The 23,429-nt window shown below is 44.5% G+C and overlaps 1 protein-coding gene across 1 annotated transcript in view; it reads left to right on the top strand.

The window, feature by feature from the left end:
• Positions 1–22,940, top strand: part of Abhd17c (abhydrolase domain containing 17C, depalmitoylase) — a 39,938-nt gene extending 16,998 nt beyond the window's left edge. Inside the window, exons 2-3 of the mRNA XM_055623599.1 lie at positions 17,203–17,382; positions 21,498–22,940. Coding sequence (XP_055479574.1) covers positions 17,203–17,382; positions 21,498–21,717 — 400 coding nt within the window. The 3' untranslated portion in view covers positions 21,718–22,940. The remainder of the gene's footprint in view (positions 1–17,202; positions 17,383–21,497) is intronic.
• The last annotated feature ends 489 nt before the right edge of the window (positions 22,941–23,429 follow it).

Genomic DNA, 23,429 nt, shown 5'->3' with positions numbered 1-23,429 from the left:
AATCAAAGCTTGATGTGCTGAACCCTTTTTATCTTTACTGTAGTCATTTCAAACACATGGCCTTATACATACTAACTTCAGCACGTTCCCTTTTCCATTTCCCATCCATGTTCATAAAATTTGTTTTGGGGACTGAAGCTGTAGTTCAGATGATGGAGTACTTGCCTGTTGTGTACAAAACAAAGCTCTGGGTTCAATTTGCACCACTGCATACTCTGGTCACAGTGGCACACACATGTAATTCCAGCACTTAGGAGACAGGCAAGAAGATTAGGAATTCAAGGCCAGCCTTAGCTACAGCCATCCAGGCCATCCTGAGCCACATGGGATCCTGAAAGCCTTATTTGGCACCTGGCATGTTTCTTTCCAAGTTGCTGGATATTGCACCTAGCAGGAGCCCAACACTCTCTCACTTGGGTTCCTGGGAGCTCAGATGCTCTGCTGGACCAGGTGTAGGGCGGCAGGCCTGCTCTGGAACTTGGGTGCTCTGTGTGTTTGACGGTGCCACTGCACTTCACACCAGTGGCAAGAGCATCCCCAAGTGGTTCTCGCTGTGTGAGCTCTGGCCACAACAGGTCTGCAGCCCTGTGTTTAACTTTTTAAAACTAGCTTGGAATAGTTCTTGAAACACGGATATTAAATGCCTTCTTGAAGGGCAGACATGGTGGCACACATCTTTAATCCCAGCACTGAGGAGGCAGAGGCAGGAGGAACTATGAGCTCAAACTGGCCTAGTTTGAGTCTACATAGGGGGTTCCAGGCCAGCCTAAGGTACACAGTGAGACCCTGTCTGCAAAGAAAAAAGATAAATATATACTTGTAATTTTGAGTGACATATTTTCGCTGTATCCCCTTGTCACTGATCTTATTAATGCTCCATCTTGATTTTTTTATGAGAAATTGAAATGTAATGATTGTGCATTAGCATCTGGTGACCTGGAGGCTGAATGGCAACATTCCAGTGAATGGCTTGCATCTCTTTGTCACAGCTGAAGAGACAGCTTATTTATGAAGGACAAGGTAAGGCAAGAGAGAGAAATAGTCACTCCAGGGATGTGTCTGAACGACGCCGCTTTAATCTCTCCCTATAGTGATGACCAGTGAATGCAGGTTCGTTCACATAGGCTATCTCTCAGTAACTACAGAATACCTCTAGGTACCAACGTAGACCAGTGCACCTGTAGCAAGCGACAGGATTGCTGAGTGACTTTTTGGTGACCAAGTCCCATGAGGAGAATGCATGCATGTGATGGCAGCAACAGAAGAGAGTACAGTGGAGAGCAGGGGCAGCTTTAGACAATGATGTTTAGTATCAGATCCTACCAGGCACCCCAGTTTTTGACAGTTACTTTTCGGTCTGTGCGTTCTGTGATGGTGATTTTAAGTAATGGGTTTAAACGTAATTCCTGTTGCCTGTGTGTTGGAGGGGGTCTGGTGTCTGTATGTGTCCTAGGTTGAGTTAACTGACAACTTGACACAGCCTAGAATCACATGGGTGGGAGTTAGGGGTTGAGAGTCTCAATTGAGTGATTATCTTCGTCAGATTTGTCTGTGAGTCTAGCTTTGGGGGCCTTCTTGATAGTTAATGATGTGGGAAGGCCCAGCCCACCATGAGTGAGTAATACTGGCCTGTATGTGGAAGCCTGTATATAGTTGGTGTTCCCATTGTTTTGCATGGTAGCTATCATTGTGATTTCTTCTTGGTTCAGGATTGTTCAGAGAAGGTTCCAAGGATATCCCCTGTTCTTAGCTAGCCTTTTTTTTTTTTTTCCTTGTGCTAGTCATTCTCATTGCAGTGAGAAAAGGTGCCTGGCCATTTACTGTGATTCTTGAGGTTGGTCCGTTTCAGCACTTTATAGACTCTTGCACAAATATAAGTGATTTCCTTCTGATAGTCTGCCCCAGTGTCTGAGTGAAAACTGTGAGCAGTTTTCTGGTGCTAGCAGTTGAAGACTTCAGGTTCAGTCTGAGGTCACAGGTTGCCCTGTTACAGCCCTGTGAGGAAGAAAGAACTGCAAGTGCAGAAGGAAAATCCATTAGCTGGCTTTTAAAAACTGTAGTGGGCATGATGAGTGAAGAGCCTCAACCTCATTGCCTTTATCAAGTCCTTCCTTCCATGACAGAATGCTGAATCCCTGAGTATGGTCTGCTATGCAGGGCATTTGTACAAAGCCTGGGGCAGCCAGCTGGGGGAGAGTGTGTGAAGTTATCTGGTTACTTGAGAAATTGAACGTGAGAAATTCAAACTATGTGGCTGTTTGGCAGGTGGCACCTCAGAGCTGCTCTACACACGTGATAAAGCACATTCTTTGTGTCCTGCCAATCTTCTGTGCTGTGAATAGTCCACATTTTTGGAGCCAGTCTTGACCCTTCACTGTCATAGCATTGCATTCTTTTAAAATAAGAGCATGGCCAGACTCCGAAAATAGTTCCTTTACAATAACTGGGAATGCTGGGCAAGGGAAAGGGAGAGTGGCTGCCCAAAGATACCACTGAGTGTTCCTGCAGTCCATGAAGCCAGGGTCTAGACTGCTTTCACAGCTAAATTGCTATGTGTCTGGGGCCACCTCCTAAGATTTGCACTTCGTCCTTAGAATCATGAGTATGTAGCATCATGGCAAAGGCCTAGGTGACTTCCTTAGGTACTTGGGGCTGCTTGCATTCTTGACTTAATATTACTAAGCACTGTATAGGAACGCTGCCCTCACCGTCCCTCACCAAAGCCTTTACTGGTCTTCTGTGGAGATATGTCACTCTGAGTAGAGGGGCTTAGCTTAGAGCTTCGGAGGGAGGCACCAGACTTGGACTCAAAACGGTTGGCCCTACTAGCGGGAGTTGAATGTCCTGGTCTGTATAATGGAGCTGGCAATACCAGATTGTTGCTAGAATCAGAGACGAGGTATATAGAAAGGGTTCTGCTGTGTGCTGGACATTTGTTAATGACGACAAGATTAAGTCACTGCTCTAACAGTTTGCCTGCCATGAGCTCATGTCTTCCTTACATACAGATGCTAGTAGCCAATCTTGTGCAGGATTCTTGCAGAATCAGACTTTTTTCACAACAGGCCTGGGCCACATGTAGTAGCACCTGAATGTTGGCCTGTTCCACCTGCTCTGCCTGGTAAGGTGGATCCTGTAGGGGCCTGTGACAAGTTATTCTAGCTGAGAGGAGCAGGAATAGGCAAGATCCAGGCCTGACCCAATTTCCTCACCGGACAGATGAGCCCAACACACCTCAGTGCTGACCCTCCACATAAGGTCAGTCAGTGCCTAGGGCTTTATTTAGGATTAATGATTTATGAGCACAGGGTCCTGGACCTCACTTGCTTGGTCCATCTAAGTCAGTGAAGCCAGGTAAGCAAGTTCTAGGGCCTTCCAAAGTCTGAAGAAAACTGAGGCTGTTTTTAGAAGCCAGAACCTTATCTCCTAGGTGATCAGAGGGATTATCTAAAAGCACAGATTTCCCAAAGTGCATCCAGCCTGAGTTGAGGCCCCTGAGTGGCAGTCCTGGGAGACCAATTGGCCTGACTTAGAAGTCATGTGTTCGGGTACTGAGTCCAGATACCACTCATGATCAGCTCACTGGTCCAGTGACCTGGAAGTGTCACATTTCTCATCGAGGGTCAGAACTGCCATTCTCTGGGTTCCTGAGAGGTCTTGGAGTTGGGGGCATGGGGTACTCAACTCAGGCATTTCCCATCCATTCGTGTATTACTTTGCTTATGAATTTTTCTTTGTGCTGGAGCATAGAAGATGTGAAATCTTAATTAAATCTTTATATTTTTCTTAAATACTTTAGTCATGTATTTTCTCCTTTTTTCATCTGAGGAATTCTAATACATTGTAGAAAATATGCTTATTTTAATATATAAATGCTTATAAGTAGATATTATGGAAAGCATTTGTTCTTGCCTTTTAGATTTTATATCATTTTTATTTCTCTGACAGCACACACACATTCCCACTTCCTACTCACTTTAAGACCACATCATAAACACTTTGTCTAATGCATTGCTTTGATGGGAGCTCAAACAAACACTGGTAAATTAGCAAAGGGGAGCAGTGTGTTAGAAATAATAATGGGAGGACATTACTAGGTTAAGGATGGATTTAAAAGTTTAATATGTTGAAGTGCCCTGAGGCATATTGGAGGAGATTTCAGCAGGCTTGAAGTCCAGTGGATTTAGAAGGAGGAACCCAGCAGGGGAAGCTACTGAGTCCCTGAGAGCAGATTCATGGTAGTTACAGATAAGCCTTGCTCTGAGGCAGTAAATTCTGTGCTCAAAGCAGAGGGGATGGATGACCAGGAACACATGTCTGTCTTTCATCCCCCTGCCTTTAGCTTCTCAGTCTAGGGTACTAGCCTGAATGCTCCCTGTCCTCACAATTCATGAAACCCACTTCAGCCTGCCTGCAGTGGCCTTCTGTTCCTGCTGGCTGTCTGGTGAGGAGGGCCCCCTACAGGGCACCTGAGTGTGGGTGAGAAATGTATCCAGATGTTAACAAGCGGAAGGTTTTAAGTGACAGAACAGTTTCATTTCAGAGCAGGAAGCAGGTCTGCATCTGGAGCTGAGACATTATTAGCATGTGGCCTGTAGAAGGCATCACTGTTTCTGAAACAACCAAAACACAGAGTTGTATTTTATGTCCTGTCAAAGGAGAGGGACCTCATTACCACAGCAGAACAATGTAAGGCACGGGGGTGTGCCTGCTGCCTGAAAGTTTGTGACTAGCTGGCATAGTGGTGCACACGTTTATTCCCAACTAGGGAAGGAGAGAGTCTCTGTGAGCTCGAGGCCAGCCTGGTCTACATAGTAAGTTTCAGGGCATCTCGAGCTACATAGTGAGACCTTGTTTTGAAAACAAACAACAGAAAGGTTGAGCATGCAACCCTGCATGCTTGTCTTGCTTGCCGCAACAACCCAGAGCCTACCTCTCGTCCGCATTTACTCCCAAAGAGTGCATTATGAGATACTGTAAGTTGTTATGGTGAAGTGTGGAATAGAAGGCGGTTAGCTGGGTATTTTGAATTATTGATCATGGTACTCAGTGTTCTTAGTGGCCAGGAAAGCCTTCCTGTTTATTATAAGTAAGGATGTAGGATTTGCTTCGTTAAGTTTATGCATGGCCTAGTATTTTAATTAAAGTAGAACACTGAAGTTACTTCAAGGCTTTATTTGAGGAAATGGAGGGTTCTATGGCTTAGACCCCAGAGTCATAGAGTCTCTTCTGCTGTTTGCAGGCTTTAGAGATTGAATCTGGCACACATAATCCTAGAGTCCTTGACAGGGGATGGAGATGGCACATTAGAATGCAAGCCAGCCCTGTAACAGCTGCCCTTGACTGTTGAAATGTAGAAGTCAGAGTTCTGTTACGTTTTTATTCAGATGAAGAACAGCCCTGAAAGAAGTGCTTCTGTCCACAGTGCATTACCACTTAGTGCACAGCTGCCTTCGGCGGGGTCCCCAGGGAGCCCTTTCCCCTCCCAGGAAGACATACGGCAGACGCGTACCTTCTCAAAGAGAGGCTATAGATGCCTGTCCTGTCAAAGAAGGTAAAGCGATGTTCACCCAGCAGTATTTAGGATCTCAGCTTTGGTATCACCATCCAGCCTTTTATCTGTCTTCTCCTAAGTATCGCAGGAGAGGAATAGTCTTCCAGATTAGTAAAAGAACACAGCAGGGGGCCTCATTTCATACTCTTCTCTGATTCTTGTTTTGAAATAGGCTCTTGCTGTTTTGCGCAGGCTGGGCTATGTGATCCTCCTGCCTCATCTTCCCCAGTGGAGGATTACAGGTGTGGATCACAGCAGTCACAACACCTGGGTGTAGGGTCCTTTTTGTTTACAGTACCAAAAAGCTTTAATGCCCTTGGATTTTACAATAAAAAAGACTTTAAAATGTTTTTACTGTGTTTTTTTGTTTTATCCACCATTTGCTGTCTTTACTTTTATAACTGGTCTTCCATTGTAGATTCTAGGATAATAAGGAAATAAGATGTGTTGGTTAGATTTGAGAGGAATGGTCACACTATTTTCTTTTACACATACATATATGTACACATACACACACACACACACACACACACACACACACACACACACACACACACACATATATATATATGCCATTGTAATCTGTTTCTGGTTTTCTAAGACCAAAGTCTTAAAAGTAAAACAGGCTAGCCGTGAACTCAGAGCAGTCCTCCTGCCTCTACTTCCTGAATGTTACGATTACAGGTATGTTTCTGCATTCCCAGTCCTTATAACTTATTATTTATCACTTTAAAAAAAGTTTTTGAGGAGAGATGTAGGGGCACACACCTTTAGATCCATCACTTGGAAGGCAGAGGCAGATGGATCTCTGAATTCAGGGCTAGCCTGGTCTACAGAGTGAGTTCCAGGACAGGCAGGGCTACATAGAGAAACCCTGTCTCAGAAAAACAAAACAACAACAACAAATCACTTTTGAGATAGGGAATATACTTGGTTTATCCTGGTTGGCCTGAAACTGGCCTTAGCTTTGAGATGATCCTTTTGTCTCTGCCTCTCTCTTGCTGGGGTTATGGGTGTGTACCACCGTGCCTGGCTCCAGTTAGAACCACTTTTTAAGTAGATGATCCTGTGGCACTGGGCACCTTGACGTTGTGTAGCATCACCCTTGTTCATCATTAGGACCTTTCCTACCTCCCTTTCCCACAAAAGGTTAGACTTTGCTATCGGATCTACTGATGGGAATCCAGCAGGGTCTGCAGACAGCTGCATCTTTTGATGGGTATGCTTGTGCTAAAGAGCAGTGTTGAGTAGTCACCCTCACCTTTGGTACCTTCGGTAGGGAGGAGCCTGGCACACAGAAGTAGAATCCAGTGCAGGTTGGAAAGCATGCCCCTAAACATGTCAGTGGTGGAGGTGGAATGTAAGCAGTTGTTGACCTGTCAAAGCTGTGGTGATAGCAGCTCAGTTCTTCCACCTGCCAGGGAGATTGTAATTCACAGGATCTGCAGTTCTTCCCCCGCTTAGTCCCAGTTCCGGCTCTGATTCACTTAGACAGCTGTCTTGGTAATTGTACTCTCGGTTAACTCAGTACCCTTGATTAGAACTAGTGAATGTTTCCTTATCTGTAAAATACAGTCGTCCATCTACAGTCTCTAAAGACCTTGATAAGCTGTCCTGTGGTTTGATTTATTTCCATAATTGATGATGTGGATCTTTTATGCTTTTAAGAAAGAGAGAGATGGAAGGTTCTGGAAGCAGAAGGAAGGGTGGAAAACACAAGGAGACAAGAACAAGGGATGCTCTTGAGATTTGGCTTAGAAGAATGGAACTGAAAATACCACTGAGGAGGGGCTGGTTATAGACGTGCCATTGCAGATGTCTCAAGTACAGTCAGGATGGGGCTAGAGCAAGGCAGGAAAGCAGGGTAAGGAGCCAGTGTTGTAGCCTCAACCTGTGTAGTTATGTGCTAACTGGGGCCACAGGAAATCCTAGCTAGGCAAGGCCTGAGATTGGAAACAGGACACCAGTGTGGAAGGCACATGGGAGGGAGACAGGACTGTGAAGAAGAGAACTTAGAACTTGATTCACTTCTCAGTGTGTGGAAGTTAGTCTAAGAATTTGGGTTGCCTGCCCTGTGCCCACTGTTCTCTTTTCACTTCTTTGCCCCTCACTGAAGTCCAGGAGGCCAGATTCCTACCTCTCTGTGGCCAGAGAAGCAGGGTGGGGGAGTCCTCTTGTAGTGCAGAGGAGAGCTAGGACGCATACCTGGGGCCACTGGTTCCCAAACGTGTGTTTCCTCCAGCCCTGTTCTGCACATCTCCTCCATAGTCATGGCCACGTGGGACTCACTGCTTACCTGAGTATGTTGTTCACCCAGCTTCTTCAGGAGCCATCATGGTCAAAGTTCAAGAATGGGTGTGGGTCCTCAGGCAGTGTCATTAAGAACCAGGCTCACTTGTCCCCTTACTTGGCTTTCCTATGTAGTAATTGCCAAGGAGGCTGTGCGGTAACAAAGATGTCCTGCCTTGTTCCAGGACATGATCTAGACAAGAGTGCAGATACCTGAGAAAGACTTGGCTAGACCGTGCTTGAGTCCTGTGTTTTAACCTGAAAAATCACTCTGTTACCCTAGAGGAGTCCAGACCTCACTGACCATCCCAGAGGTGGGACTCCCCAAAGAGAGGAGGTCACAAGTATCCTTTATCTCCTCTCTGTCGTCGTTCAGAATTAGAGTGGAAATCTTTTTGTTGCAGGAGCCGGTGTGACTTGTGTCCCAGTCTTGTTAAGGCAGAGTCACACAGGAAAGCTTCCAGACACTGCAGGTCTCCTCCCACAGCTCCCCAGAACTGTCACTAGAGCGAGATCAAGTGCCTAGATGTTCTAGTTTTAGGAAGTGACTTTCTGCCTTGGCAGTCAAGTGGGCCATGAAGTTGGGTTTGTAAACTTTGTCTTCCCATGGGAGAGCTTTCATGAAATCTCTACCTTAGCATTCATTGGGGTTTCTAAGAGGTGGGATTTGTGTGTAACTGATGTAACTGTCTAGAGTGGACAAAGGTAACACTTAACTATTAGCCTCTTGTCAAGCACCCGTGCTAGGATTCCGCATAGGCCAGTTCTGTAGGCCAGTTCTGTAAGCTCTGTAAACCTCTGTAGGCTGTGTTCTCACCTGCCTGAAGGTATCTGTGCAGCAGTGGGGAGGCAGCATTTTCTGGCTTTTAGCATGTCAGATAATTACAGAATGCTAAGAGCCTGATTATCATCAGGATAATTTCATGCTCAATTATATTTAGATGAATTCAAGTAAGTGATTCTATTTTAATTGTAACAGATCCAGACAGTTATTCTATATTCTTTAGAACTGCACTTTTCCTCTGAAAGATGGTTTTTAAAATATTAAAATTAAGTCATGTCAGGCTTTATTTATTTTTGCTTTGACAGAGAGTTGGAGTAGGGAACAGTTTTAAATGTCAGAAAAAAATTGAGTTGTCAGAGAAACGTTCCCGTAATCTCTATTTAAAAGGAAATTGCAAACATCTAGGCTAGAAGGACTTATTGTAAACAGGTGGATAGTGCTTTATGAAAGGAAGATCCACAGCCTAATGGTGTTTAGATAAACACCGAGAACAGCTGAGTTGCTAAGCATTGTACACCACCACTGCAAGCCGTCCTGTAAGTTGTCTTTTTTCCAGAGGCTTCTGTGTTTTGTGCATTTCAGCTTATCATCGAGAATGGGATCTGGGCTTTTTGATCCCCCCCCCCCCATCTCTGCCGTTAGCAATACTGTGAGCTTAGCATTCCTTACCCATGGATTCTGCATCTGTGGATTCTACCAAATGCAAATTGGGAATATCTGGGAGAGGGGTGGAGAATTAGGTTTTAGAAATCCCCAAAGCAAAACTTGAATTTAATGTTTGTCAAGTAACATGCTAAATCCATATGAGCAGAGTAATATGTATAGTGCATATGGCCTCCTGCCTCTCAGGACTGATTCTCTAGCACCCACTGAGCACTGTGGACTGTAGTTAGACCTACTGTAGCTATACATATACTGAACATGTAGGCTTTTTTGTCATTCTACTATAAACAGTATAATTAGGTTTTATAAACAGTATGGAGATGATTTAAAGTGTTGAGGTTTACATAGGTTATATGTGAGTTGTTAGTATTTATATGAAAATGCCATGCACACACCAATCTTAAATCCAGTGAGGTTTATTGAATGGAGAGAGAGAGCAACAGAGAGAGAGAGAAGGAGAGAGCTGACAGGATAGGGGGAAGGGAGGAGACGCCCTGACAAAGAAAGGGGAGAGCGAGAGAGTAAAAGAAAAACAAAGTGGCGGGTTGGTCCCTTTATGGAGCAGCTGAACCGCCTGCCAGGTGGGATTACCTGGCAGGTGACACATAATGACATCATGGGTTACTAGGCAACCCAGAAACAGGCTGCCTAAATACTAACGTTCCTCCCTTTTTATTTAATTAAAAAATGAGGAGCTTGGGCTGCTTCTCATGTAAGGCAAGTTAAAGTTTATAAATGTAGGTTTATTGGAAGCAGCTCTTGGTTACTATGCAAGGGGATAAGAGAGAGAGAAGAAAGAGCTCCAAAATGTCTAGATTATCTGGTGAGGAGTTGAGGAAGTCCCTGCCCTGGAAACTTCAGGGTAGAGGGTAGAGTTGCCAGCCATGCCCAGCAGCAGATAGGGACTGAGGAATGCTGGGAGAACCTGGAGCTGTTGGTCCTGGGCTTGAAGCACATTCCAGCCTTTTATTGATAATAAGTGGATCACAGGTGAAGAAATGAATCATCTTAGGTACTTCCTCCTGACACTAGGGGCAGTGATAGGGAATTCAAAAGGCTGAAATGTTGGCCAAGTCCAGGAAGAGAAGGTTGTTTTGATGCTGTTGAGGTCTGTGAGAACATCTGTGGCTGGGAGTGAAAGTGCAGGTCCAGCATGATACAGTCTGCGAGGTTGGAACACCTGTAAAAGCTGCTTTGGTGCTGATGTGGATGTAGGGAGCACATGGGTCTGGCAGGACACTGGAACATATATATAAGCAGAAGGCAAAGTTAAGTAGGTTATAGAGAAAAAAAATTGTTTTCTTTAGGTGTACATTACTTTTAGATATATGTTTGAAACTTTTTGGGAGAGCAAACAGATGGAAGAAGAGACTTGAGCATAGGAACCTCCATTTACCTAATCACGGATAGTAATTTAAAAGATTTTTGTTTGGACAGTAATTTAAAAGATTTTTGTTTGGACAGTAATTTAAAAGATTTTGTTTGGATCTGTCATCTAAGGATATTGAGGCCAAGTTTTGTTGCAGAAACATTTAAGCCTAGAGGCCCTTAAAGCGGGTACTAGGTATACAAATTTAAAATTATTTAGAAGGCATTTTAGAGGAGAGCCTGGGGGTATGGTGGAAGAGAAGATTCCCATGGGTGAAGAGAGAAAAGTCAGTTCTGCCTGTCTTTGGGGCATCCCTACAAGGTACAGGAGAACCAGAGGTACAGGGGCCACTCCAGGAAGACTCCTGGGAGACATGGAAAACCTAGTATTAGGATTTTCCAAGGGCACGTCCAACATGTGAGAGGAAAGGAAAAGCCGAGAGACCGTGTCAGTAAAAAGAACAAGATTATTCATCCAAGGGAAGGCATCTGTGTAAGGGTTGGTGAGAAGGGAAGGGGTCCCATTCCCCAGTGAAATGGAGAGATACCAGTCAGTCTCTCAGACAAAGGGGAACATTTATGCCAACCATGGAAGGGAACTCATAAATCTGCAGGTGTTGGATGTATGGATGTAGTGATTGGGTAGCCAGGAAAGAGGAATCCCAAAACCAGGGAAGGTGGGAGGGATCCCACCCTCGGAGATAGGCAATAGGTACAGTGCTTATCTGGAGCCCAACTGACCTGAGAGGTGGATTTGGGTGGATTTTCTGCAGCTTACAGGAATCCCTTTTAAGTTTTACAGAGGAGGTAAAACTTTAGGCATATTACATTAGACATGTAATATGCGCTGAAGTATACATGGTAGAAAAGGCAGTAGACATACACCTTTGTGTTACATGAACACTCTCTAAGGTGAGCTCTGGAAAGGCAGAAGCCTTTTGTGGAATAGCAGGGGCAAAAAGCTCACTTGCTCTTAAATTTTAGTATGATCATACATTATGGAAAAGAGGCTTAGCCGATTTTTAAGTTTGCGTTCACCAACCTTAAAACACTTTCTTAGACCCTCAAATCACATTTTCCTTAGGCCTTTGTATCCAGTTATTTACTCTGAGACATATGCTATGGTCATTTATTGTCTTTTAGTTAAAGGGATGGAAAAGGGTTACATCTGAGGCCTGTTTTTCGAGTCTGATAGCAAACTAGACTGTCCAGACTTAACAGTAGCAACTCTCAGAGTGGGACTTCAGGCCTGGTCTCCTGCATATGAAGAGAACTCAGAAGGCATCTGAGGTCTCCCCATATGCTGAATTGGCAATAGGGCCATGGAACCCCAGGCGGGGGGGGGGGGGTGTTAAAATAGACCTGCAGCGTTACCTGGGCTAGGCAAAGCTGGTGGTGGTTGCTGAATCTAGGAGCCGTTTGTCCTCTGCCAGGCTGGAACTGTCTGTGGCTCTTGTGCTGGTTGAGCCTCCATGGCTGGGCACCGAGGTCAAGCCTGCGTGGGAGCATTTTGACTTCCAGAGGCAAAGTCTGCCAGCAGGCAGTCATGGCTTGTTGAGGTAGCCATGGGATTAGTATCCCCTTTGGGTGCATTTGAAATAGCTCTAGGAGTACCCTGAGAAAAGGTAAATCAGCATGTTTTCTGTGGTGGGTGTTTTTTCTCCTCTTCCTCATGCTTAAAATATAAAGCTCATGCTGATTAAGCTTTCTGTGCCCAGAAAGTCTCCAGTCAGCTCACCATAACTTTTCCCGGAGGCAAAGGACCCGGCCTGGCTGTGGCTGGCCTGTTTGTACAACTGCTCCCCTCTCCGCTGGTCTGGTGTTTTGCTCTGCAGCCTTGACCCACAGTAGACAAGGGTGCCTCCTTACCTCAGATCCCATCATTCAGTTAACATCCCTGCTATCTTCATCCTGTGACTTGAGAAATTTCCCCTAGGAATTCTAGCTCTGAAATATTTAAAATGTTGACTTCACACTCAGCGGAACTGTGCCAGGCACACTTCTGAAGATAAATGAGGAAGCTTTTGACAAAGGACAAAGTCAAGGCCCATTAACTCACACAGGATGGGGTGTCTCAGGGAGGCTGGGCTTATACTTGGCTGTAGAGAGAAGAAAGTCTTACGTCAAAACAAAAACAAATGACTTTAACCTTATAGGCAATAATTCCTGTGGGACTGGGGCTCCTTGACACTCTAGGCCTCTAGAGTGGGTCTTCCTGCCCCACACCTGTCAACTTTGGGAGGGTCATGGTCCCTCTGGCTCCAGGCCACTCCTGAACTGCATGTAGCTTGGGTTACAAGCTTGGGAGATGTACAAGAGTGTGTCTGCACATCCCGCTGCTGATTACAGAGAGTAGTACCCAGGGTGGCTTCCTTATACACTGAGACTCTGAGCATTGCTCCAGTAAACCCATAGGTCATACCTGTAAGACCAAAGTTCACATGCTTACTGGGTATTGATACAACTTTCATTTTTGCTATCGATTTTGCAAATCGGAGATTCTCCTCCTGTCCAACATCTCCAGGATGTCAGGCTTCAGTGAGTTTTATATCATAGGAATATTAAGTATGCATGGAATTTAGTTTTAATTAAAAAAAATAGCCTTTGGGGCTGGAGAGATGGCTCTGTTTGTAGGACCTGAATTTGATCTTTAGAACTCATGTGAAAAACAAAAACAGGTATGTTGGTGAACAGCTCTGTTGGTGCACACATGTAATCTCAGAGCTAAAGAGGTAGAGATAGAGATAGGCAGATTCTTGGGGCTTACTAACTAGCCAGCCTAACCCTCTTGGCAAGTTCCAGGCCAGAGAAACTCTTATCTAAAACAAATAAACAAAAAAGGTAGGCAGTGCCTCATTGCCTGCCCCCTCTCTCTCTGTCTCTGTCTGTCTCTGTCTCTCTCTCTCTCTCTCTCTCTGTGTGTGTGTGTGTGTGTGTGTTTCTGTATCTCAGACAGAATCACTAGAATGGGCTAAAAATCACATTAAGTTCAAAACTAGAGATGCCTCCAGCTGATCTCTGGACATGGGTGTTCTTAACTTTCCTTAGGGTGTAACCCAAGGTCATGGGCTTGCATCCTCACAAGCAGTGCAAGGCTTGCAGCAGAGTGGCTTATCACATACACCTCCCCTCAATTCAGTGAGCATGAGTGAACAGCTCAGGCAAAACAATACTGAAGGTGGATTAGAGGCATTAGGAAAGTGTGGGAAGTAGCTAGAACTGGGAGGGGTCTCCAGGTCCTAGTTGTTTGCAGTGAGGGCTTTCAGCCAGAGGGTGCTTATGATCAACAAGAAATTCAGCCTTCCATGTCAGAAGGACCACTTGGAGAGAAAAGGTTGGAATAGTTATCTGGGCCAGGTGGCAGTTCCTCTTGGGGATGTAGGCTTCAATGTAGGGATTTGCTAAAGGCTTTGATTAGAAAGGGACATGATAAAAGGTGTTTTGCTTTACCTTCTTTCCAAATAGGTACATTATATAGTGAGAGTATGAGAGATGGACTGGGATGAGGAGCATGGAGGTTCATTTAGATAGAAATGGGAGTAAGTCAATCCTGAGAAGGACATAGGTCTGACATGGGCATTGTCAGGCGTAGATGATATCCCGAGTTCTGCCCTGGACAGAGGGCAGAGGCCAGGATGGAAGCTGGCAGGCTATTGGAGTTGTGTGTCATTAGCATGAGTCAGTGAGGCAGGGGACTTGAAACTCAGCTGGGATCCAGAAACTAGGACACCTGCTTCCCCCATAGTCACGAGATGATTCACAGAAACAGAGAGAATGGGGCAGATTAGAAGTCAGCAATCTAAGCCCTATGGGGAAGGATGGCAGCAGGGCCAGTAAGATCTGCAGAGTGACCTCTGGGAACAGACCCCAGATGCTGGCCACAGAGATGCCCATTACTTTGAAATGACACCTACACTTGATTCATCAGGTGGCCCCAGGCCAGTTGCCCACAAGATGCCACCATGTGTACCCACCAGCAGAGCAGCAACCTGTGTCACAAAGGCAGTCACTCTGCAAAACTCAAAGATAGGACTGCGTCAGGCTCAGTGACTAAGAGGGTGTGCAGTAGGAAGGGGAGAGAAAAATTCCTCCAGGTTCCTGGTCCAGCCCATGGGCGAAAGGTATGGGATTTGAGAAAAATAAAAATGGAAAGCTGGGTAAATAAGTATGCAGAGTCACCCTGGGGAGGTGCTGAGTGCAAGGTGCTGAAAGTTCAGAAGAAAATAGCAGCACAAGGAGGGGCTGAAAAGTCAAGCTTATCTATTCATCCCTTGAGCAAACAGCTGTAATACATCTGCTACTGTTAGAAGCTGGCAATGGAGAGTTCTACATGGAAATAATTATGAAGCGATTCTAGAAAGGCTGAGAATTAAGGCTGTAGGATTCCTGAGAGGAAAGAGGCACAAGCAAGGAAGCAGAAGAAACACCCAAAGGGAAGAAGAAATGTGGCTAGTGTGAAACCGGATCCCAGGAGAACATTTTCACTGTGGTGTGGTATGAACAGCAAGTGCTGATTCAGCAGCTCCCCAACTGCAGAAGAGATTTCATTCATCCATCCTTGCAGATGGAGGGAACTCTCCTGACCAGAGAGCAAACAGTTTTAGAGGCTAGAGAGATGGCTGAGTCATTCAGAATAGCTGCTGCTCTTCCAGAGGACCTGGCTATAGTTCCCAGCACCCACGTCTACTAAGAACTCTAAACGCCAGGCTCAGAGGATCATAAGCTGGCTAATGCCTAGTTTAATGACCAACAAGATGCACAACATAACAAGACACACCAATGCCACTCTGTGCCCTGTACAGGTGACACACTTCTTACCAGATAAAGCCATTCCCTGTCTCCTCGTCACCTCTGTCCTGACTTGGAGGAACTCAAGTATTTGTTTTTCAGTGTTGCATCAAGTTAACAATAGCAATGTTGCTGTCTAGTGAACAGTGAGCAATAACGTTTCATTTTGATGGGTTCACACACTTTGTACCGGTATCATTAGTATTACCAGATAAGGTCAGATTGCCAGATTGTTTCCCAGGTATCTGGAGCAATTTGTACTCTTCAGCAAAGGTCCCATATTCTGCTACTTAGTCTTGTCATCTGTATTACTCTTCTCATTGCCCTGGCAAAGGTAGAAAAGCAGCTTGAGGAAGGGTAGGATTGTTGTGTTGGCTTGCGGTTTGAGTACAGTGGGGGTAAAGGCACGACAGCAAAAGCAGGTGCCTGGTCACACCGGCTGTGCGGTCAGGAAGAAGCAGACATGGGTGCTAATACTTGGTCTCTTTTTCACTGAGAATTCTCTTCTTCCAAGACTCCAACCCATGGGATGGCACCTCTTCAGCTAGAACCTCTCTGAGGAACTTCTACATCGTTAGAGATGCTAGAGCTTCCTAGAGGATCCCAGACTCAGCCAAGATGACAGGGAGGATTAAGCAGCACAGTCTACCTTGAAGTTGCCTGGCTTTCTGATTTTCCTCCATGTTTTGCATGTAAAATAACTACTCGTTGTTTTAATATACATCTTCATGTGCTAACAAAACTAGGTGCTTTGTGTTCTATTTGTATTAGGTGTTCTACTTGTTCTCTCTTTGTGTGTGTGTGTGTGTGTGTGTGTGTGTGTGTGTGTGCCGTGTTGCATATGTGTAAGTCAGAGGACAATATAGAAATAGCATCTTTCCTATTATATGAGTCCTAGGGCTAGAACTCAGGTCCTGAGCCTTGGCAATAAGTATTTTTTATCCATTGACCCCTCTCTCTGTCCATTGACATGTTTGTAGGTTAATGAGGTGATGTGTTTTCTGTCTGCCTCCTTGTTTGATCTACCCCCTGGGAGAGTGGAACATTCTTTCACACCTTCACCCAACATCACTTCCCAACAACATGAAGGGGGGGAAGAAAAGCACACTTTTCAAAATTATACCTGGTGCTTGTTTGTTAACATCTGCCTTTGGCTGAAGGTGCAAGGGAGGCTGGGAAGTATAGTTAGTGGTCTACATATGGTATTTACCCAACCAGAACATTTACAGAGTCAATCAGGAGACCACTGCTGAGCTGAAAATCAGGGAAGCATTTTGCCCTGAAAAGAGGCTAAAAAAGATCTGATTGCTTTCAAATCAATTATCTCTTGTGAACTGGTCTATGATTAATGACAATGTCTTTCAGAGTATTAAAATGTCACATGAAAAGTTGTTTGCCGGACCTTGTTTTTATTTTTTACTTCAGAAACACAATTAGCAAAGAAAATATTAAAAAGGAAAAAATTGGAAATGTGAAGACTGACTAAACCTTAACTGAAGTTTATGATGCATTTGCTTAGGTGGTTACCTAGGAATTTGTATTTTTTTTTAAATGTTGTGGAAGACAGATTTTAGCTCTGAAATAGGCCTCTGTTGTTTGTTTTTATAAAATTCATGTTCATTTTAAGCTAAAATATACAAGTTAGATAACAGTTTTAAGCTAATATGTGTGGGAGTTTTATGGGCTTAAAATATTATTGTGTCACCCCCCCCCCCCCATATACTAGCTGCTAGTGTGTAACCTCTGCTTTCCTTAGGTATGGCGTGAGTCCTGAGAACATTATCCTCTATGGACAGAGCATTGGCACTGTTCCCACCGTGGACCTGGCTTCGCGGTATGAGTGTGCAGCGGTCATCCTGCATTCACCTCTGATGTCTGGTTTGCGTGTTGCTTTTCCGGATACCAGGAAAACGTACTGCTTTGATGCTTTCCCCAGGTGAGCTTACAACTGGACAAGTGAGAAGTCAACCAGTGTTCAGAGTTCACATCTCTGTCCATTCCAAGTATTGATTGCGCATCCTCTTATGTCAGCCCCACTGAGCACCACTGGGGATGTGAGGCAAATGTAGCATACTGAGACTTCCGCCTTCAGGGCTGACTGCACATCAGGAAGTCTCCAGATGATGGATAAGGACCTTGAGTGTGCCAGCACCCAAGACTAATTGATTTAGTTCTAACATGCAGCATGTCCTAAAGGAACTTCTAGTTCAGCGTTCATTTACTCAAAGGGACCTGTATTGCTCGATTTCTGAAGAGCTATACACAAGAAGTGTAAAGGAGCAATTAGCCCTGCTCTAGATCCTGAATGGAAAAGAAGCACACGTGAAAATTCTCTTTTTCCAGCCAGAGGATGTGGGTGAGGGAAGTGGTAAGTTCAGGTAATCTTTGTGAGAGGAATAGAAAGGTAGCCCCGGGAATGGTTGAGAAAACCAGCCCCTCTTACTGCTCTTGCACTTTTAGCCTGTCCCTGCAGAGCTGTAGTGCTCTGGGAGAGGTGTGAGACTCAGGCCTGGCTAGCCCAGGGCCCATCCTGCTGGCTGAGCCCTGCTGTTCTCTAGCTCCTCCTAATAGAAGGGAGAACTACTGTAAACATAAAAGCTGTGAGCAAAGGGCTTGCTTTGCAAGCTCCTCCTTGGCTAATTGTTTTGGGTTTTGGTTTTTAAGTGATAATGTAAGAAGTATTTTTTAATTATTTGCCTCAACCCCCAGCTTTTCCCACAGTCCATTGCAGAAGCTGGCCAGCTTGCACTGTAGTTTCCAGGAAGAGCATCAGCAGCAGCAGTACATGGGCTCAAATCTTGCTTGGCCTGTTAGTTGCCACCATTCTGCTCTCTGAAGAAAAAAATAATAAAGCATCTGGCTGCATCAGGTTGTGTTCCAGTGTCTCATTTCACAGGGAGAAACCTTTGTTAGCGTCTTGGTTGACCCTCAACCTCTGTAGCTTGTTTCAGGCTTCACTGAAACCCCGCTTCCTGGGAATGGGACACTGTGCCTTTCTGGTATTGTGGCTGTGAATGCTAAGAAGGGTTGACATGCCTAGCAAATGTGGCCTTATTTGTGCTGAATTGGTAATGAGAGGCAGTTTGTTTAAAGAAGGATATTTTGCATGTTTGTAGGAAGCAGTTCCAAGAGTTGCCCTGGCAACAAAATGATGAGATTACCCTATACCTTAAAATGCAGCCATTGAAACTAATTCCATTGTAACTAATTGCACTGTATTAATTAATAACAACCCATCAACAAATGCTATTTGTCTGATTCATTAGGCGTTGTAGGCTGGCTCTCCAGTTAGCCTTCCCAGCAGCTTTAAAAAGTTGATCCAGTTACTGTACTCTTTACAGATCAAGCCAAAAGCAGTGACATCACTGGCGCAGTAAGGTTGGGGACAAAAGGGCCACTGCTTCAACTCAGCACCCTAAATTACTGATGGAATAGATTCCAAGCCATTAATGGCTATACTGGCTTTCATCATTAATTGGATTTGGCAAACACTTTCTTATATAGTGTCCCAAATGGCAGAATGTTGTCTTTCTGAAAGGGTAGATGTTTTTGTGGTTCCTTCCAATGTTGGAAAGATAGAGGTTGAGTAATAGTCATGCTTTAGTGATGGTTATTTTCTACCTTTGCAAGTAGAGTCAGACAGTGGCTTTTAACTGCAGATGCCCTCTGCAGACAGTAAGAGATTCCCATAAATAGCATGGGGCATCGTCTCAGGCCTGTCATAACTGTTGAGTAAATATATTTTTTAATTGAGTATAATTGAAGGCTTATAGAGGAAAGCACTTTAAAATTAAATCCAGAGGAGGAGGAGGTTTCCGGTAAGATTCCTGGTGTGCAAAACTGCACATGGCCACAGAGGCTCTTATCTTCACAGATCCTGTGGCTGCTGGGGTACTGCAGTCTTTCTGGGGTGCAGTTAAGCAGTTGGCAGCTTCATGGGTTGTTCATAAGGACCGTGTGATGGTCACTTGTAGACCTTTGGAATGTGTAACTGATGTTAACCCTCTTTATTATCTATCTCCTTAGACTGGTGCTTGTTATTTTATACTCTCTCTGAGCTTCAGTTCCCTCCCTGATCAAAGAGAGAAGTCAATTCCTCATGGGTCCTGTTTCATAAGGATTAAATGAGATTTCATGTGGACTGTGCAAAGTGTTCATCTGTGATGAATGTTAGCTGTTACTTTATCAGAAAGACTCCCACAGACAGCACCCATTTGTGCCCTGTTACAAGCCTGACTCTGATCAACTATAAAAGGAGTCAGTAGCATGCACGTCTTGAGTAGGACAGATGGAAAGAGATGTGTTTATTCATGGCTTAAGGGACCATTACCCCATCAGAGCAGTTGCCCAGGTACCCAGCCTGACACATACTGATGATCCTTTCAGCTCCTCCCTGGGATGTGCTTTCAGAGAATAAAGCAGTCTTTAAAAGATCCATGAGCATTCATCCTGTGAGAGTGAATTTGGTTTTATAAACAGTTGGACTAATATCTAAGCATCACATTGAGCTTTTGATGGTGCTGGGGTTTTTTTGTTTGTTTGTTTGTTTAATCAAAATGCTAGGCCTTTGCTTTTATGAAATGGGCTTGTTTAATGTATATATAAAGATCATTTTATATGCATGAGTGTTTTACCTGCATGTATGTGTACCACATGTGTGCTTAGTACCCAAAGAAGCCAGGAGAGGGTGTCGGTTCCCCTGGAACTGGAGTTACGAATATGGATTCACATAATAGAACCTGGGTCCTCTGCAAGATGAACAAGTGCTCTAAACCACTGAGCCATCTCTGCAGCCCAGATTTGCTGCTTAAAGAAAAGTTCTGAGAATTTGATGAGCATCCAGTCCCACTTTGAAGAGATATTCATTCAGATTTATCAAGTGTTGGCCTGTTTTATGTTTCAAAGTCTTTTCAAAACGTGTGTGGATGGATGGATAGATAGACAGATAGATAGATAGAAAGATAGACAGATATAGATACACACATTTATATATATACACATTTATATATACACACACACATACATATATATTCATTAGTTACAGTTCTGTTAGTCTGGTATTTTTAATCAAACTACTTTTTAAAAAGCAGCAAATGTAATATAGTATTTTCCCCCCAAGACAAGGTTTCTCTGTGTAGTCCTGGCTGCCCTGGATTTGTTTTATAGACCAGGCTGGCCTTAACTCGCAGAGATCCACCTGCCTGCCTTTTCCTCCCTGAGTGCTGGGATTACAGGCGTGTACCTCTGTGCCTGGCTCACTATAGTATTCTTTTTTTTTTTTTTTTTCTTATCAGTTACATTTTATTAACTCTATCCCAGCTGTATCCCTCATACCCTCCCAATCCCTCCCTCCCTCCCTCATCTCCACCCTGCCCCTTTCCAAGTCCACTGATGGGGGGGCCTCCTCCCCATTCATCTGATCCTGTTTTATCAGGTATCCTCAGGACTGGCTGCAAAGTCCTCCTCTGTGGCCTAACAGGACTGTTCCTCCCTTGGGGGGTGGGGAGGTCAAAGAGCCAGTCATTGAGTTCCTGTTAGAAATAGTCCTTGTTCCCCTCACTATGGGAAACCAATTGGTTACTGAGCCACTATAGTATTCTTGATGGGATGCTGGAATAGGAAAGAGACATTTCTGGAAAAACAGCTGAAACCCCAATAGAAGTAGGAGGTTTTAACTAATAGGTATGTGCCAAAGTTGGTTTCTTGGTTTTGACAAATATATCATGGTAATGGCTGCTCTTAGTCTGATAGATAGAAGTGAGTTGAGAGTTGTGGGACTCAGTAACATCTTTCTTTGCCATAAATCCTAAATAATTCCAAATATATATATATATATTTGTTAAGGAAAAAATATTATTAGAAAAACGTTGGGAAAGAAAGCCAAGTCATTCTAGTGTGTCAGTGTGCGTTCATCTTCCATACCTGGGCATCACTCTTAGTCGGGAGGGCATGGCACAGCTTTGTGATGTCCAGCTGCAATGTTGACCTGTTTATCTCCTGTGAATGTGACTAAAGGAGCTCTTTTCTCCCCCTCCCACTTCTGTCTTGCAGCATTGACAAGATATCTAAAGTCACCTCTCCTGTGTTGGTCATTCACGGCACTGAAGATGAGGTCATCGATTTCTCCCACGGCCTGGCAATGTATGAGCGCTGTCCCCGTGCTGTGGAGCCCCTGTGGGTTGAGGGTGCTGGGCACAATGACATAGAGCTCTATGCACAGTACCTAGAACGACTAAAACAGTTCATATCTCACGAGCTTCCCAACTCCTGAAGACGGCGCCTGACCTTACCTCATTACTGTGAAGCGAGGATCCGTGTTTGCACACGCTTTGACTGGATTTAACAGTGATGCCCAATAACCACAGAGAAGGGCCCAATCCTCCATTGTTCTTATTAAAGAGCTAGCAAAGTCTGTCTTTTGTATCTAATCTCCACCTTCCATTAGGCTGAGCAGCTGTATTCTCAGCTGCATGACCTTGCAGCCGTGGGAACGAGAGCTGGCCTTGGGGACTATTTCCTAGGGCTGTAGACTAAAGTGTGAACAAGTCTGTCTCCCTCGCTGTTACCTCTGATTCCCCACCGGTGCAGGATCACCCTCTCACCCGTGTGCCGGTGTTTGGCCTGCGGCGCTCGCAACCCTGGTGCCACAGGTGAGATCCATTTGTGAAGCTACGGTAGTGTAACTGGAAAACTGTTGTGAGAAATCCTCCATTAACTTGTGTTAACATGCCAGTCTTTCCCACACACATGAATTGAAGATAGTTTACTGGAACTATCACTAACAGCTTCATCAACTGTAACCATACAAATACAACTGGAATATTCTTAAACAACAGGAAACTGGGGTTTTTTTAAGTGTAAATTTATTACTAGCCAAGAGTTTTAATATTTTGATTGTCTGGTTGGTCTAATAAAGCCTGGCCGACTTTCCTTCTGTAAAGTCCTCCTTGTCGGCTTTTTTAAAGTCCTGTACATATTTGCAATGACATTGTGCACAGATTCTTAATGGGTAGATTTCTTTTTGTCAGGCTATAACAGACTGCAGATTCCTTGTTTGTATTGTAAATGATTGAATACATTTTGTTAATATGTTTTTATTCCTATGTTTTGCTATTAAAATTTTTATAACATTTCCAAGACAAAAATTCCAAGTTTCTGCTTTGAAGAATTTAGGTAATTAAAATTACCCTAAGCTGATCTCTTAGTTTAGGAGTTATTTAGGTTTTTGACACTGGAGTTGTGCCAGGTGAACATCAGAAATGGGATGCTTAAATTGCTACACTACTTGTATTGGTTGGGGAATTGGGTTTGGGGTCATTTGGTCTTATTTTCGTTCTTTTATTTTATTTTATTTTTTCCAAATTTAAAAGCCTTAAATGTACTGTAAGCCTCAGATCGTTGTACAACTGGATTGCGTTGGTTGCCGGTTTGTGTGCTGTTGCCTGGACGCAGCACGGTGGTTGGTAATGGAATAAAGGCATGGATCAGACTGCATGGGCTGTGTGCTTCCTCCTTCATCTCGCCGCCAAAGGGAACGGTCGGAACACACCGTGCATCTCAACTTAAGAGGGGATTTTGGGACATCAGTGTTGGTAAAAGGCCTGAGGTACTTTCATAAGAAGCCAAAACACAAAGCAGCAATAAACATAGACAGTCCCTAAGTGGGACATGCAATGGGCACCAACATTCTCTGGGAAGCGTGAGTCCTGGGCATGCCATAGAGTCTTTTCAGCCTTTTGATCACCTGACCAGAGAAAAGATACCAGCTTTCGGCTCTTAGAGCAGCCTCTCCTCATGCTTTAAGAGGATGTGGTGGTTACCTGCCGTGGCACGTGCTTTAGTTCCAGCACTTGGGGATGGTGAAGGATACGTGTGTGTGCATACATGAGCCAGCTGTGTTCTGATCTTATTGCTGGAAGAGGGGCAAAGGGCCACTCAGATTTGCCCACCTGATTTACTCTAGATGCAGAAGCTTTTCTCTGG

Source organism: Psammomys obesus, unplaced genomic scaffold, assembly GCF_907164565.1.
Source record: "Psammomys obesus unplaced genomic scaffold, mPsaObe1.curated_primary_1811, whole genome shotgun sequence".
In the NCBI taxonomy this organism is placed as follows: domain Eukaryota; kingdom Metazoa; phylum Chordata; class Mammalia; order Rodentia; family Muridae; genus Psammomys; species Psammomys obesus.
Note: the sequence above shows the minus strand (reverse complement) of the source record. Positions and strands in the feature narration are given on the sequence as shown.